The 18,595-nt window shown below is 36.4% G+C and overlaps 1 protein-coding gene across 4 annotated transcripts in view; it reads left to right on the forward strand.

Annotated features, from left to right (window-relative positions):
* setd2 (SET domain containing 2, histone lysine methyltransferase) overlaps positions 1-18,595 on the forward strand; it is a 148,651-nt gene that overhangs the window by 45,167 nt on the left and 84,889 nt on the right. For all 4 annotated transcript variants that reach the window (XM_051935936.1, XM_051935937.1, XM_051935938.1 and 1 more), the window contains exon 4: positions 11,557-16,688. In XM_051935936.1, the coding sequence (XP_051791896.1) occupies positions 11,557-16,688 (5,132 nt within the window). The remainder of the gene's footprint in view (positions 1-11,556; positions 16,689-18,595) is intronic.

Genomic DNA, 18,595 nt, shown 5'->3' on the forward strand with positions numbered 1-18,595 from the left:
CACACACACAGTGGTGTGAAAAACTATTTGCCCCCTTCCTGATTTCTTATTCTTTTGCATGTTTGTCACACAAAATGTTTCTGATCATCAAACACATTTAACGATTAGTCAAATATAACACAAATAAACACAAAATGCAGTTTGTAAATGGTGGTTTTTATTATTTAGGGAGAAAAAAAAATCCAAACCTACATGGCCCTGTGTGAAAAAGTAATTGCCCCCTGAACCTAATAACTGGTTGGGCCACCCTTAGCAGCAATAACTGCAATCAAGCGTTTGCGATAACTTGCAATGAGTCTTTTACAGCGCTCTAGAGGAATTTTGGCCCACTCATCTTTGCAAAATTGTTGTAATTCAGCTCTATTTGAGGGTTTTCTAGCATGAACTGCCTTTTTAAGGTCATGCCATAGCATCTCAATTGGATTCAGGTCAGGACTTTGACTAGGCCACTCCAAAGTCTTCAGTTTGTTTTTCTTCAGCCATTCAGAGGTGGATTTGCTGGTGTGTTTTGGGTCATTGTCCTGTTGCAGCACCCAAGATCGCTTCAGCTTGAGTTGACGAACAGATGGCCGGACATTCTCCTTCAGGATTTTTTGGTAGACAGTAGAATTCATGGTTCCATCTATCACAGCAAGCCTTCCAGGTCCTGAAGCAGCAAAACAACCCCAGACCATCACACTACCACCACCATATTTTACTGTTGGTATGATGTTCTTTTTCTGAAATGCTGTGTTCCTTTTACGCCAGATGTAACGGGACATTTGCCTTCCAAAAAGTTCAACTTTTGTCTCATCAGTCCACAAGGTATTTTCCCAAAAGTCTTGGCAATCATTGAGATGTTTCTTAGCAAAACTGAGACGAGCCCTAATGTTCTTTTTGCTTAACAGTGGTTTGCGTCTTGGAAATCTGCCATGCAGGCCATTTTTGTCCAGTCTCTTTCTTATGGTGGAGTCGTGAACACTGACCTTAATTGAGGCAAGTGAGGCCTGCAGTTCTTTAGACGTTGTCCTGGGGTCTTTTGTGACCTCTCGGATGAGTCGTCTCTGCGCTCTTGGGGTAATTTTGGTCGGCCGGCCACTCCTGGGAAGGTTCACCACTGTTCCATGTTTTTGCCATTTGTGGATAATGGCTCTCACTGTGGTTCGCTGGAGTCCCAAAGCTTTAGAAATGGCTTTATAACCTTTACCAGACTGATAGATCTCAATTACTTCTGTTCTCATTTGTTCCTGAATTTCTTTGGATCTTGGCATGATGTCTAGCTTTTGAGGTGCTTTTGGTCTACTTCTCTGTGTCAGGCAGCTCCTATTTAAGTGATTTCTTGATTGAAACAGGTGTGGCAGTAATCAGGCCTGGGGGTGGCTACGGAAATTGAACTCAGGTGTGATACACCACAGTTAGGTTATTTTTTAACAAGGGGGCAATTACTTTTTCACACAGGGCCATGTAGGTTTGGATTTTTTTTCTCCCTAAATAATAAAAACCATCATTTAAAAAACTGCATTTTGTGTTTACTTGTGTTATATTTGACTAATGGTTAAATGTGTTTGATGATCAGAAACATTTTGTGTGACAAACATGCAAAAGAATAAGAAATCAGGAAGGGGGCAAATAGTTTTTTCACACCACTGCATGTATATATATATATATATATATATATATATATATATATATATATAATATATGTATGTATGTATGTATATATGTATGTATGTATGTATGTATGTATGTATGTATGTATATATGTATGTATATATGTATGTATATGTATGTATATATATATGTATGTATATATATATGTTTATGTGTATATGTATATGTGTATATGTGTATATATATGTATGTATATGTATATATATGTATGTATATATATATGTATATATATGTATATGTATATGTATATATATATATATATATATATATATATATGTATATGTATATGTATGTATATATATGTATATGTATAATATATATATATTTGATACACTGAGGAAAACTATCTTTTTTGCATTTTTCCACTGCCTGTGGGAATGTAGAAACAGTGTATTTTATTGATACTTGCTCCCAAACTACATTGCTCCTGTGTACTAATTGGTGGTACAATGCTGCAGTTGAATTTCAGTGTTTAAGTTAAGCGGGTTAATTTTGATTTTAGCATTGTTACAGTTAAGAAAGAGACTGATAGGGGAAAAAAAGCACAAGTGTTATCATGTGATAGATAGTGATTCTTTCACACTAAAAACTAAGGGCTGTCTCTCCCCATCATCTCACATTATTTGTTGCACACACTATTACTAGAATTTTAAGTGGAGAAGGACAAACTAACTGTAATTGCCTTTACTTCACTATTAGCACATAGACTTCTTTTGCTCAACTGGAAGAATCCTAACCCACCTCTTTTAAATCAGTGGGTAAATGATTTTATATACTATTTGAAATTGGAAAAAAAACAAACAAATTGTCACATAGAGGATCTGTTCAAAAGTTTTTAAAAACCTGGCAGGATCTAATCAATAACATTTTAGAATAAGCATTTATATTAGGATGAAGGACTTTTTTCCCTTCTTTACTACTGTCAGAGTTTTACTTTGGCTGTTGGCCTTCCTCTCTTTCTCATTGATGGGGGTTGAATTAGATTTAGTTTTGTTAAGTTTGATTTTATTGTATGGAACATTACATGCTTTAAATAAATTCAATAAAAGATAAATAAAAAATAGTAGAATTTTGTTGAGAAGCAGAAAAAAAAAAAGATCCTAAATTGTCCTCATATTCAGTTATAGTGTTCACATGAATCAGACCCAAATGTTTTTTTGTGATGTGTAAATCTGGCCTTAGCTTCAATAAGAATAAAAAGAGTTAAAGTACATAATGTTGGTGGGGAGGTGTTTAGTTAACGAAGAAACTTCATGAATATGAATACTTTTCAGTATGTTTTTCTTATTTTTTAAAGTTTAATAATGTGTTGTATAAACAATGTATGACTACAGCATGATACATATTAAACTTTATGTTGAATTAAACATACATTTGCTCGCCAACCCCCAGACGGGCACTATGCAGATCTGCTGCTTGCGTATGGGGAAGCGGATGTACAATTTAAACAGATTGTTATTTTCATGGGAATTGTTACTTATACATAATAGAACTAACTATTTTACATTACAGTGAGTAATTTACCATAGTAAAAAATAGTAAAACGTAATAAATTGAAAGAAAATTATGTTTCATGTTGCCTTAGTGGTATTTGTTGCGTTATAAGTTTTTGTTCTGTTTGACTTTGAAATTAACACGCAAATATTTTTTAAACTTACACTTTTACTGTAAAACTTCAGTAAAAAAAATTTTTTTAATTAACATTTAGTCATAATGCATTGAATTTTGATTCCGTGTTTGGACTTACATCGTGACAATGCAACATATAACTGCCAGTGAGTGAATATCGTTTCTTTCTCTCTAATAAAAAAAAAGTGACTTTTTCGAATGTTTGTCCCTGTGATTTGTTAATTGTCATAGCAAAAGCTATTTTAACTGGAAACACTAAACATTTTAATACGAATGGCATATCAAGATCTCCTTTGGTGTCTAATGTTATCCGTGGAAGATGTACTACATTACCTTTCTTGTCGCCTGTTAAAATTTTACATGTCAGAATTGCTGTTGTTAATCTTGTCCTATTGCATAGCCCATCACTCAGACGTAAATTATACAATAACATTACGATACATCCTTCTTTCAACAGTAATTTGGCTGGTGGAAGACCGGACAATGTTAACAGCTGTAGATATTCTATGGTATATTGTAAGTTGAATGTTTTCATCTTTGGCAACATCACCACCAACTGTTTCAGCATAGTCTATTGATACACATTTAACCAATTTGCCGTGTACCCGATCGACAATTTTCGCATTAATTTGTTTGACTTCATCATTTCTCGGTGCTAGGATTGCCCGTGTACTCATTTCTTCTTTTGATAACCCTTCGGGATGAAATTCTTCAATAAGATTTGGACATAATAAGTCTTCTTTTATTGGGAACTTAAAAGTGAGGAAAACGTAAAAAATTTATAAGAGCTGAGAGCGCAGGAACTGTGTCTGACAAAAGCATTCACATGAATGAGAGGTGAGAGGACCGTGGACATGGTTGAAAACAGTTGAGAGGAGGGCGAGATTTGAAAAAATCTCTTGCCAATAGTCTTGTCTCAAGATTTTCTTTTATAATAAAGAGATAAAGCAATTGTGATATATTCCCAATTGAAAGTCAGTGCTTACTAAGAAAAAAAGGTTAAAGGTTATTTCCATTCTGAAAGTAAAGGTGGTAAATGGCCTTTATACAGCTGAAACTTTGTGTCTTTGCCCTCTTTTCTTTTCAGTGTCGAAATAACCTTTAACCATTTTTCCTTTGCAGAGTCATACTGGCGCAGCCCTTCACTAATCTAAGAAACACAGACCACAGCGTTAACGTTTGCAATGCAGCATCTGTTGGAATTTATTTTATAATGCATGTAGTAGTAAAATGCATTACTACAAATGTTTGTAATATTTGCCATCTATTGAAATGACAGAGACATAGCAACTGGACAGACACACAGACACATGTTCTCTTATAAAGGTAGATATATAATGCAAAACTCACTGACTAACTCATTAACAAATACTACTGCATTAACTAATTCCCATTTAACTAAAAAGTGGAAATTTGGCATGATGGCTTATCAAGGCGGGTAGATGTATTCTAGGAAACAACATTTCAATATATCAATATTTAGGCATAAAAACAACCACAACAGAATAACTAAATACTCCCAAATCTGAAAATACCATGATGGATTTGATTGAAGTTTGGTGAAGTTATAGAAAAAACAAAATTAGCCAACACATGTTTTTATTATTTGTTGATATTTGCGAAGTGAAGTAAAAGGACCAAAGTTCGATGAAGCTCAAAGAAGACAAGTTTAGCAAGTGATTGCCAGGAGCAGTGGCTGTGACTGCAGTCACTTTCACACAACTGATCAAGTAAGAGGGGTATTTAAAATATATAACCTCAATACCCCTTTATGTTATCTGCAACCTTGTAGAAATGTGAAAGTAGGGAATTAAAAAAAAAAAAGAGAAAAATACCACAAATTACATAGCATTTGTGTTGGTAGATATTCATATCCACTGTATACTAAGGCAGTACAAATTTCAGGCTTTGATGCTAATGGAGAGTCAAAATTTTTACCAGTTTTTAACTTTGAATGAATCAGCTTTTCAACATTATACCGCTTTAATTTGAAGTTCTGCTGCAATCTCTTTACCTCCAACACCACCAATGTATGTAGCATGTTCAACAGTGAGCAATATAAGTGAACTAATAAAAACTGGTTAGAAAAAAAAATTTAAACGACAATAATGGTTGAGGATCACGCTCAACTCACCAAGGAGGAAAGCACTTTGACAATCGTAGTTGATTTGCCAAGGTACACAAACTACCACCACAGCTCTCCAAAATTACAATGAAATGGGAGGGACTTAATAAATGGCAAGCAAAGTAACTGCTACTATTATTTAAAAGTAAACTGAAATAGCTATACATATAGCCTAAGTAGCAGCTCTAACAAATGTGTACAATGTTAAATCTTAGTCTTCAGCACTGCTGCAAATGCCAAAAACCAACCAAATAGAATTCTTTAGTATTATTAGTTAGACCATTCTAAAATTTAGATGACTTTTAAGGTAAACGTTTTGTCTTTCACACTAGTATAATTATTTGAACAATTTAGCAGACATGCATTTTTAGACTGCATTAAAATTGGAAGCATTTAATGATGATTTTTGTATTGGAATTTTTAAAAATTCTGTTATTACCCTCGCTTTTCCTGAGTAGTGCTAATATCTTAATTTTTGTTTTCGTTATGTAAAGACATTTGGAAATTTTCGAATTCGGTTGTCCGTTTGTCCAGAATTTTAAATCACCTGTAGCTCGCAAACTGTTCGGTCTATTGACCAGAAATTTGGTACACATATACTACGTGACATCTACTATCCGCTTTCAGGGTGATGATTGACCTTCAAGGTTATTCCATCCATCCATCCATTTTCCAACCCGCTGAATCCGAATACAGGGTCACGGGGGTCTGCTGGAGCCAATCCCAGCCAACACAGGGCACAAGGCAGGAAACAATCCTGGGCAGGGTGCCAACCCACCGCAGAAGGTTATTCCTCTTTTTATTTTTATTTTATTGTAGAATCTACTCTTGGCAGCAGCCAGCAGGGTGGCCATGCAGCATATGCGTACGGGCACCGTTCTCATTCCCTACCACCTTCACCATCACTTCCTCTACCTCTTTATATCTTAAGTCATTCTTGAAGTAGATTGAAGACTTAAGTATCAGCTTAAGTGAATAATTAAAGAAAATGTACTAAGTAATTGCATCACAAACACTGACTTAATCAGTTTTAACACAAAAAGATGCCAACGAAAGAAGAGAAGCGGGCCACCAGGGTGGAAAAAAGAAGAGCTCTCGGGAAGCAGCAAGCGCATCAACCTCTGAGCAAACGAATGCTAAACGTACAGAGAAAGAGTATGAAAACTATGAATGCTCCAGGCAGTTGTTACAGTACGCCATTATTGGTATAAATATATTTATGAAAAGAATATTTGTATCTTAGTATATGGTTGACAGCCCTACTACAAAAAATATTAATCATCTAATAGACAGTTACCCAGAGATAAGCACAAATGATGTACCAAGATATGATGCACTGTAGCTAAGTATTGCAAGTATTTCTCTAAGATGTTTAAATAAGATGTTTAAAATGTATAAGCAAAATGGCATGGAGTCAAGGATTCTTCTAATTAAGTTTGACTAACTTAGTTGTGACTAAGTTTGACATTTTTGCCTATAGAGATATACTTTTAACTTTAAGGGAAGTTGAATAAAATTGGAATGATTAGCAAAATACTGCAGAATTGAACAAAAATAGTTAATACATGACAAAACATAAAAATACTATTGTATTGTTCAAGTAAAGAAAGTGAATGTGCATGTGAAAAGTTTATTGACAGCCATGATATAAGGAAGCATGAATGGTGAATCAGGACAGCAAATGAGGGTAGTAAATGTTTTGACTTGAAGGTTTGACTGCATCCTAATAATGTTCTGAATCTATTACTTTTCGTAATAGTGATGGAGGTAATGAGCAGAAAAATGTGTGAAGGATTGCCATGGAAGTTCTTCTGTGATGCTGATCTTGTATTTTCAGCATAAACTGAAGCAGAATTAAAGGAGAACATACTTAAGTGGAATGCTAGGTTGGAAGTAAAAGGCTTCAAGGTACAGTCATATGAAAACGTTTGGGAGCCCCTCTCAACCTGCATAATAATTTACTCTAATTTCAACAAAAAAAGATAACAGTGGTATATCTTTCATTTCCTAGGAACATCCGAGTACTGGGGTGTTTTCCGAAAAAAGATTTTTAGTGAAGCAGTATTTAGTTGTATGAAATTAAATAAAATGTGAAAAACTGGCTGTGCAAAAATTTGGGTACCCTTGTAATTTTGCTGATTTAAATGCATGTAACTGCTCAGTACTGATTACTTGCAACACCAAATTGATTGGATTAGCTCGTTAAGCTTTGAACTTCATAGACAGGTGTGTCCAATCATGAGAAAAGGTATTTAAGGTGGTCAGTTGCAAGTTGTGCTTCCCTTTGACTCTCCTCTGAAGAGTGACAGCATGGGATCCTCAAAGCAACTCTGAAAAGATCTGAAAACAAAGATTGTTCAGTATCATGGTTTAGGGGAAGGCTACAAAAAGCTATCTCTTAGGTTTAAACTGTCAGTTTCAACTGTATGGAATGTAATCAGGAAATGGAAGGCCACAGGCACAGTTGCTATTAAATCCAGGTCTGGCAGGCCAAGAAAAATACAGGAGCAGCAAATGCGCAGGATTGTGAGAATGGTTACAGAAAACCCACAGATCACCTCCAGAGACCTGCAAGAACATGTTACTGCAGATGGTGTATCTGTACATTGTTCTACAATTCAGCACAATGATGAGAAAGAAGCCCTTTCTGCACTCACGCCACAAACAGAGTTGCTTGTTGCAAATGCTCATTTAGACAAGCCAGATTCATTTTGGAACAAAGTGCTTTGGACTGATGAGACACAAATTGAGTTATTTGGTCATAACAAAAAGCGCTTTGCATGGCAGAAGAAGAACACCGCATTCCAAAAAAAACACCTGCTACCTACTGGTGGAGGTTCTATCATGCTGTGTGGCTACTTCAGGGACTGGGGCCCTTGTTAAAGTCGAGGGTCAGATTAATTCAACCCAATATCAACAAATTCTTCAGGATAATGTTCAAGCACCAGTCACAAAGTTGAAGTTACACAGGGGTTGGATATTCTAACAAGACAATGACCCAAAACACAGTTCAAAATCTACAAAGGCATTCATGCAGAGGGAGAAGTACAATGTTCTGGAATGGCTGTCACTGTCCCCTGACTTGAATATCATCGAAAATCTATGGGATGATTTGAAGCAGGCTGTCCATGCTCGGCAGCCATCAAATTTAACTGGAGAGATTTTGTATGGAAGAATGGTCAAAAATACCTCCATTCATAATCCAGACACTCATCAAAGGCTATAGGAGGCGTCTAGAGGCTGTTATATTTGTAAAAGGAGACTCAACTAATTTTTGATGTAATATCTCTCTGTTGGGATGCCCAAATTTATGCACCTGTCTAATTTTGTTATGATGCATATTGCATATTTTCTGTTAATCCAATAAATTTAATGTCACTGCTGAAATACTACTGTTTCCATAACAAACAAAATTTTAAGGAAGTTACTACTTTGAAAGCTCAGCCAATGATAAATAAAAATCCAAAGAATTTAGAAGGGTTCCCAAACTTTTTCATATGACTGTAAATGCAGGAAAGGCCAAGATAATGATTGGAAACAAAGGGGCTAGAGACATGGACATGACTGGTGCATGGCCATGTCAGCTCAATCCAATACACAGGTTGTCAGGAGTGGGTGCATTAAAGATGTACTAGTGAGAAGAGTAATTTGTAGGTTGCCAGTGCAACATTACTTTGTAAAATGTGTGTGAAAAGGGCACAGAATGCCGCTGCATGTGCAAATTTATATGTCATAAATAGAATTGTTGTAAAGAAAGCTGGAAAGTCCTGCTTCTAAGGTTGATATGTTTGATGCATATAGTGGATCAGGTACAACAATAATGGTGATGGTGGATAATGCATCAAAGAAATTCCAGGAGCTGCACCCCATTCTGACTTCTATCGTGGCTTCTCTGACAAAGCTATGAAAAGTGTCCGAGAAGTATTATACTCTATGGAAGTTATTCATGGCTGATAAGAGTCAGAACATGAAGCAAGGATTGAAAGAACAGAGATGAAAAGTATTAGGTGGATGTGTGGAGTGTAATGAAGTAACAGAAATTGGAATTCTAAATTAAGAGAAAGACTTAGTATGGAGGTGACAGGAGTTGTGCTGAAGAGAAACAGATAAAAGTGGTTTAGGATGATTGGGTGAAGGAGTGTAGGTAGTTGTAATATGGTTTTTAAAGAGGCCAAAAAAGACATGGTTGGATGATTAGTATGGGTCCAACCCCTATGGATGCCAAGGACCTCTGGGAATGAAAGAAACAGTTTTTAAGACAACCACATAACCAAGGTGGTTTGTGGTGATGATGGTGATTATGATGATATATCGTTCTTGTGTCATATCATGAGGTCTATGGTAATTCCCACTCCAAACTGAACATCATGTTGTTTGCGGAGTATAATGTCATATGTATGATTCTTTTTATACTGTTACAGCAATATCAATAAAGCAGTATACAGCAGTGATATTTCAGTTCTGATATTAATTGTAGTTTTAGTTTTTATTTTATTTTATAAAATTAATTTTTATTTTTATTTCGTTCTAGTTTTCAGTGGAGTCAACAATTTTTATTTTTATTTAGTTTTGTGTTTAAAATGTTAGTTTTTATTTTGTTTAATTCTGGCTTTTTTTTTACATTATGTTAGTTCAATTTTTTTTTTTTTTTTCTGTTGCAAAACCACAAATGCTGGCCTTCACATATTTCAATGCAAGTTATGTTTCAGTCAACAAAATACACTCACAGGTCATAATGCTGTTAAACACAGCTTGACTATCAATGATCAAACAGATTAAGTGGCCTAATGAGTACAGTCAGCAGGATCAAATGTTTCAACCCAAGAAACTGTATAAGCATGTTGCCATTAAGCTTTAAGCAAGCACGTATTTTGAGAGATTTTTTCATGTTGCAACGACGTCCACTGCACAGATAGCCACACAGTGAAAATATTCTCTTGACGAGCACCTGTAATGCAGGTACATAGACGAGGTCCTCTGCCACTGGCACCAGCAGATTGTATGTTGAAGCAGTGATGTGTGGTGAGGTACATGGCTGGTGAGGCACTGACTCCTTCAGAGTTACAAATATATGAACCCAAAAGAGTAGCTTATTCACTATTCAGTTGGCAGCATGCACATTGACTATTGATGATGTTTCATATCTCACGCCTATTTGGCTAAGAAAGAACGTTACATTTATAGCAGCGAGAGCAGAGAGAGCGTCCATGTGTTCTAAATTTGCCGTTGCAATTTCACAATTCATACTTATTCAATACAAATGAAAGTATAGAGTGGTGTACAAAAAAACAGATTTCAATTTTGACCTTAATTGAAATGTTTGGTTGTTTTTAAAAGCTTTTAATTCTGATGCTTTAATCATTTTTAATACAACGAGAAGACTTGTCTTTCTATATTTGTACAAGTTACACATACTGTATCTTCAGTTGCTCACTTGTACCAGTCACATTAATCAGTTTCGAAAATGTGTCCTCATAGTCTTTAGACAAAAAGGAAGCATTTCAAAATGAGGATCTAGAGCTGATGCTTGCTGACAGCACCGTTGAATGAATGGAATGTAAAAGAAAAAGAACCTGCCATCGTGACTGATAACACTGCTAATATGGAGCTACTTCAAGTTGGCTGCTTTGTGCACATGCTCACTGTTGTATCACAAGCTGTTCTGAAAATTTCAAAAATTCCCTGCTTGCTTTGCCAGATGAGGTGTGTTGCAAACTTTTTCCACTGTTGCAGTACAGCTAGCCACATAACAGATAATGTGTTTTATGCAGAAGCTAAATCTTACATTAATTAAAGCTGTTAATCACAAATGTATGACCGAGAACACATACTCATTCCTATCAGGCAGCTGAACTTTACACCTTCTTTGTAAAATAATTTCACTGGTATCTTCTAACAATTTCCAAGTCACTGTGTTGTAGTGTCTAGTGCTTTGATTTTTTAAAAATCAGCTTCCATAATGTTTATTCATGTAACTTATTAATAGACATCTGCACAGATTATGTTTTATTTTTATTTAACTTTACATATTTAACATTTGTCAATGCAATCTTATTGTTTCATTTATTTGAATGTTTGTTTTTATTAAATAAAAATTTAAGTTTATTGATGTGTTTACTAACTAATTTTTTCTTTACTTTTTAAACCCACAGGCCAAAGGAGAAAAGCTTTCTAAACCACTACTGCTTAAAACCGTGGTACCTAAAGGGATGTCGTCTAGTCGGTTTCTCCCCAAGGGAACAAAGACTAAAGTAAATCTGGAGGATCAAGGCAGGCAGAAGGTCTCATTCAGCTTCAGTGTAGTCAAGAAACCTCTTCAGAACCGGTTCTTGAGGTCCATGAGTCCAGATAAGCAACCGCTTGAGCCCCTAACTCCTACCTTGACTGCAATAACTTCTTTTCCAGAAAAAGCTGGGCAAGATCTGGCAGAACGATTTACAATTGACCAACATGCACACTCTCAACAGAAACCTAAGATGGACATGGGAAAAATGCACTTCAAAAAACAGCTCCAGAATGTTAAGACAAAAACAGAGCTATCACTAGAGCTAGACACTGCTCCTGTTTTTACAAACTCTGTATTAGAACAAGAGGCATCATGTGAGCCTGAGTTCAAGTTAGACACTGAAATTCGGGATACTGTGCTAAATAATTTTCCTAATGAGTGTTTGCCAGAAGATGCCACTGAGTGTGCAACCCCCTCCCAGGAGGCCTTTCCGGATACTTCCCATATTGGGAAATGTGAAGAAAATATGAGCAGCAAAAAAAATCAACCTTTAGAACCTTCTGAAAATATAGAGTTAAAGAAAAACTCTGGTACTTCTGAATGTCATCTTATTAGCTCAGAATCAGATGGTGATTCAGTAAAAACTACTTCTAGTCAAAAGTCAGTAGAACCCAAAATTCAAGTACCAACAGAAAAGTGTAAAGAAATAAAAAAAACTTCTTCATCTTCTAAACAAGATGATACTGGGAGGACTTCGTCTTCCACCTCCAGAGGCAGGTCTGAGAAGGATGACAGACATTCTGGCTATTCAAAGTCAGATCGTGACTCTCGTTATATGGTTACACGTTCTTCAAGATCTGATAGAGACAGACGAAGAAGCAGATCCCGGTCTCGTTCCCGGTCTCGAGGTTCTAGAACAGTATCATCCTATTCTAGATCTGATAGGTCTTCAAGGTCTGAAAGGTCATCAAGGAGTGAAAGAGTTTACTATCATGATTCTGATAGAAGATATCATAGGAGCTCACCCTATAGGGAAAGGACTAGGTCTTCCCGTTCTCAGGTAGACAGAAGGTCAAAAGAGAGTTCAGACTCTGAAGATGATTACAGAAAGACTCATTCTAGAGCAAGTGATTTAAGGAGGTCCTCAACCCATTCTTCTTCATACAGAGATTCAAAAACAACTTCCTCCTACTCAAAATCTGAAAAAGACTCTAAAGCAGAAATCTCACGTTCTTTATTATCAGAAAAAAGAACAAGGTCACATACAAAATCTGAACGTGAATCTCGAAAGACATCTGATACTGAAGTAATCAAAAGAAATTCTCCTGATTTAGAACTTGACCGCCGGAAGTCAAAAGCTGACAACAGTTCAAATTCTTTTAGTTCCAAAACAAGATTATCGTCTCAGAACTTGGACAAAAACTGTAAAAAGACATCATCTAGTTCTGACTCAGAAGAGGAGGTAAAGGAAATACTGAAGTCCTCGTCGGTGCCTAAGTATGAGTTAAGGGCAGCTGCACCCAAACCGACAGATGAAAATCAAAAACATTCACTTCCAAAGTCCAAGGAGGTTAAATCTTCCCAAAAATTAGACCATTCATATGAATGTACATCTGAGGAAACTGAAAGACAATCAATCATGCAAAGCTCTACATGTTCTGAAAATGTTTCATCAAAAATAGGCCCAATTGATCCTGTATCAGATAATTTATCAGATAGTTTATGTGCAGGGAGACGAGCAATTTGTCTTGTTAATAGACTTTTAGTTCCTACTGCTAGTGAATTTCTGGAAATTGGAAAAAAACTGAACAGTCAAGACTCTGTTAAAAATAATGACACACAAACCCATTCTCCGTTGCAATCAGAGAATTCTTTGGAAGAATATCATGATGTAAAGCTGCCTATGCAGAGTAAATTAAATGCTCCTGTAAAGGTCTCAACTTACAGACTTCGTTCTTCATCAAAGTTACAAGATCCCGGTTCAATAACAGAATCATCTTGTAGTCAGCTTCCATCTTTGACAATTTCTGTAACAAAGAACCAGCCCAGAGTAGTGGCAGCACAAATCAAAGCACTTTCAGCATATTGTGACTCTGATATGGATATTGATGAAGCAGATGAAGATGAATCAACAGAGATCTTATTAGCTGGGCAACAGGAGCAAAGCTGCAACATGTTTCCCATTCCTGGTCATCCTGAAACTGAGGAGAAAGAAAAAAGCCACTTAGTCAGTATATACACCAGTTCAGGTCAGCCAAAAGAAGTGGACATTCTTAGGCCTTTCAAATCCAGTTCAGCATCTGAAGTGCATTTTAAGGTACATGTTACATCCACAGATACTCCTATGGAGTGTGAAAAAAATGATTTTGAAGCTAAAGAACCAGAGCTTATAATGAGTGGTTCAGACCCTGAACCTAAATTACCTTTCAGAAATGAGTCTGATATTTCAAAGTATGATATGTTCCCAGATTCTTGCTCAGGTGTATCAGAACAGAAGGAGCATGGAGATTGTGAGGCCAGATTCTTTAGTATGTCAAAGCAGTCGGTTGAAGAAACTCATGGAGAGATCCCTTTATTCAGAAATGAACATCTTGCTTCATCCGATCTGGGTGTCATTGAAAGCGACTATCATTCCCTTAAATTCCCAGAACAGTCTGAAAACAAAAATGCAAATGTGCAATCTGATCATTTTCAGATCTTTTCTGAAGTAGAAAATACATCCAGCACTTTGGAACATGCAATGAAAGTGGAGGTTTTAGCTGAAGAACCAAGTACTCTAGTTTTAATAAAAAATACTTTGGTAAGTCCACTTGTTGATTCAGTAGAGGTGAAAGAAGAAGAAGAAGAAAAAGAAGCTCCTTCAGGTAATGTGGAAAATGAATCATTTAACATTGGTTTTCAAGACGTAGAGCCTGTTGGTGCCATCCTGTCCTTGAAACAAGTACCAAATGCAGAAAAGTTTTTGCAACAAACTAAAATAAGCATTAAGTTTTCTTCAAGTAACATACATTTAGAGAATGACACAGAACCACTATTTCTAAAACAGGATGTTAAGGTAGAATCTTCATTATATAAAGAAAATAATTATAGTCCAAACAACAAAGGTATAGTAGAAGAATATGAGGAGGACAACAGTGTCCTTTCCAGAGAACGGACTTTCAAAGCTGAGGACCCCATGTCACCATTTTCAGATGAGCCAGTATTTAACTTGGCTGAAGAAAAGCTTGAACCTGAAGAATTCTTTGATGCTAATCATATACCTGTGTTGGATGTCAAACAGCAAGAACAAGAAAGTCACCAAATGGAGTGCTGTTCAGAGGAAGAATCGACTTACAATGAAAATGTGTCATTGCAATGTAACTCTTCAGAAACTACTGATACTGTAAAGCATAGCGCAGACTATGAGGACGAAGAAAATGTGGATTCCAGTTCAGTAACAAATCCTAACTATACTTTCAGTGATTGTAGGGATATCAGTACAAGTGAAAGCAAGCCGGACAGTAGTAGTGTTTCCTTTGAAAAAACTGTGATTGACAAGCAAGCTACTACACTGGAACAAGGTGAAGAAGAAAACAGTGAAGAAAGTGAAACAGATGAATCTGGTTCAGATACTGATGACAGTACTGTTCCCAGGAACAGGCTACATTCTGTAGTTGTTATTCCAGAAAATTCCAGCTTCACCCAGGAAAAAAGAATTATGCTAACTCCTTCAACGAGTTGCAGCAATAGCCCTGTAAGACAGTCTGTGGATTTGGTCGAGTCTCATCCAGAAGGAGAAAGCAGTCATTCATGTGATGAAGGAAACACTCTTGATGAAAATCTTAATGCAGCTCACGTGAGCCCAGAGAATGTACTAGTGTCTAGCCATGAGCCAACTGAAACTGTTCAGCAGATTTCTGTATATTCTTCAGAGAATATCCTTTCTCAGGAGCCTAAGGATATTCAGAGTAGTGTTTACCAGTCCCAGAGTAACACTGTTGATAGCACCAGCCATACAGAAGAAAAGCTAGTTCATGCTGCTAGTCCTAAGCCATGTATCAAATCCTTAGAGCCCAGACCAGTTGAGCAACCATCGCAAATCCCAACATTGCTTCATGGGCAACCTGAAACAAGTAACTTTTCAAACACTTCATGGGAAACTGTTAAGTATGAAGATGAAAACTACTATGAGAAGCCAGACAGCTGGCAGGGCAAAAGCTGGAACCAACAGCAGCAACTGCAAAATTACCATTGTGAGGAATTTACTCAAGCAGAGCAGTTTTCAAGAAATAATTTGGGCCACCTTAACCAAGATTTTATGCAGTCAGAGGTGCCTAGCACAACATACCAACAACCAGACAGCAGCTATGGGATGTACTCTGGGTACACTTACCAGCACCAGCAACCTCCACCTCCAGTACAGCAAAATCTGCATTATCAACAAGAAACAAATTATAAAGCGGGGCAACCTTGCTGGCAAGGCAATAGCTACCCAGGCCCTAAAGTGGACACAAAGACATTTGGGATGGGATATATAGGTGGCCCAGCACAATATTTGGATCCAGTGGGTCAGGTGCACCCTGACTCAATGACTGGGGATTATGAAGATGATGCCAACTGGGGCACTAATTACAGCAGTCAGGAAGTAAGTGAAAGTAAAAGTGTAGAGCCTCTTCAACACCAGCAGACACCCATCCCTTCGTCTTTTGTTCAGACCAACGAAATCACCAGTAATTCTAAAGGAACTATCAGTAGCACTCCAGAAATAGTTTTAGCCCCTGAATCACGAAAGGAACTGGGTTGCAAACCATCAAAAGGTAAAGGGCCCCCTAAAAAAAGGCGTCCAGAAATTGATTCTGATTCAGAAAATGAAGCAGACTTGGGTTCAAGTAAGAAAGAGATTTTGGACCAAGCACAGGTACCTAAAGTTGCATCTCCATACTCTTCTGACACAGAGCAGCTTCCCCTTTTGAGCTTGCACCATTTCCAGGACCCACTGGCATGGAAGGAAAAGGCTAAACTTGGAAAGATGCCACCATACTTTGATTTAATTGAAGAGAATCTCTACCTGACTGAAAGGTAGGACTTTAACAGTGTGCTAATGTGTGGAATAATACTTTAAGAAATTAAAAGTGAATGTTTGTACATTTTAAATCAAATATATCTTGAATATGACCATGATCGGTATAGTATCAGTGAAAATATTTAAGATTAAAATCACAAAAAAAAAAGTCAGTGATGACACACGTTTAGTCTCGCATTTAGTTTTCAGACTAAAATGTAGTTTGACTTTAATCACATTTTAATTCTACAATCTGCAGTAAAATAAGAAAAAAAACTTTATTTAAGTAAAGGAATTTGGCTCATATCTGCCAAAACTTTACTTACTTAGACTAAAAAAACTCTGTATAAAGGTACCTATTTTATAATCTCATAATAAATAACTAAAATTGGCTGACAGTTGTACAGTGTTGAAATATTTTGAGAGTTAATCACAAAGCCATGGAGTTGTTTTATTTGGTTTGGTTTTATTTTGTTTACTTATTTTTTAACTTTAGTCAAAATTTTTTATTAAGATGCAATTGTTCCCTTCTCATGATCTTGGTATAAATTTTTGTTTATAGACTTCTTTATATAAACATTCATGGTATTTAGATGAACAAATAAGTTGGTTTGAAGGTCACCATATTAATGAATAAATAGCTAGATTGGTACATCAGTGCAGTAGAATTGAGAGGAAATCAAACTGTCAGCTATGTAATATACAGTGCACAAGATAATGAATTGATTACATTTAAGCATTTGGACTCGTATAATAATATTGTTATTTTAGCTTTTTACCAAAAAGCTAATTGGACGAGAAGCTGTGTAATGAATGTATACTAAAAGTACAGACTGCCACCTTTAACTTGATGGTATTTATATCCATATTGGTTAAATGGTTTAGGAATTACAGCACTTTTTATACAGATGTGGACAAAGACAAAAAAAAAAAAAGAACCCACAGTTGTCTCTGAAATAACTTGAAACTGACAAAAGTAATTGACACCTATCCTTGTTTTTTCCTTATTTAACAAAAATCACACTTTGCTTTAGATGCATAGATAGAACTTTATTTGTCCCCAGGTTTTAGAGTTTTGATTCAACAGAATATTTCAGATAATATTAAAATTAAAATGGCCTGGACAAAAATGATGGGACCCTTAATCTGATATTTTTTTACACAACCTTTAGATGCAATCACATCAAACAAGCAATTCTTGGAGCTCTCCATGAGACTTCTGCACCTATCCACGGGTAGTCTGGCCCACTCTTCCAAAACAAACTGCTCCAGCTGTTTCAGGATTTAAGGGGGCCTTCTCCAGACTGCATGTTTCAGTTCTTTCTGTAGATGTTTGATAGGCTTCAAATCAGGGCACAAAGAAAGCCACTTCAGAATAGTCCAATGTTTTGTTCTCAGCCATTCTTGGGTGCTTTTATCTGTGTGTTTTGGGTCATTATTCTGATGGAGGATCCATCACCTGCAACTGAGACAGAGCTTTCTGACACTGGATAGTGCTCAAGGATCCCCATGCCAAATGAAGCAAAGCAGCTCCAAAACATATTTGAGCCTACTCCATATATCTGTATTTTCTTTGGAAGCTTAATTTTTTCATCTGTGGACATACAGCTGATGTGACTTGTCAGAAAGCACCATTTTTGTTTCATTTCTCCAAATGACATTCTCCCAGAAGCATTGTAGCTTGTCGTTGTGCTTCGCAAATTCAAGTTTGGATTTTTTAGGTTTATCTTGAACAGTGGACTTCTCCTGGATTGTCTTCCATTGACTCCATTGTCACTCAACAACCAACAAATGGTGTGAACAGACACCAATCACCTTGACCTTGGAGTTCAGTTTGTATCTCTTTGGAAGTTGTCCTTAGCTTTTTGTCTACCATTCTCACTATCCTTCTGTTCATTTTGGGGTTGATGTTCCTCTAGCTGCT

The sequence above is a fragment of the Erpetoichthys calabaricus genome, chromosome 13 (assembly GCF_900747795.2).
Source record: "Erpetoichthys calabaricus chromosome 13, fErpCal1.3, whole genome shotgun sequence".
NCBI classification, from domain to species: Eukaryota; Metazoa; Chordata; class Cladistia; order Polypteriformes; family Polypteridae; genus Erpetoichthys; species Erpetoichthys calabaricus.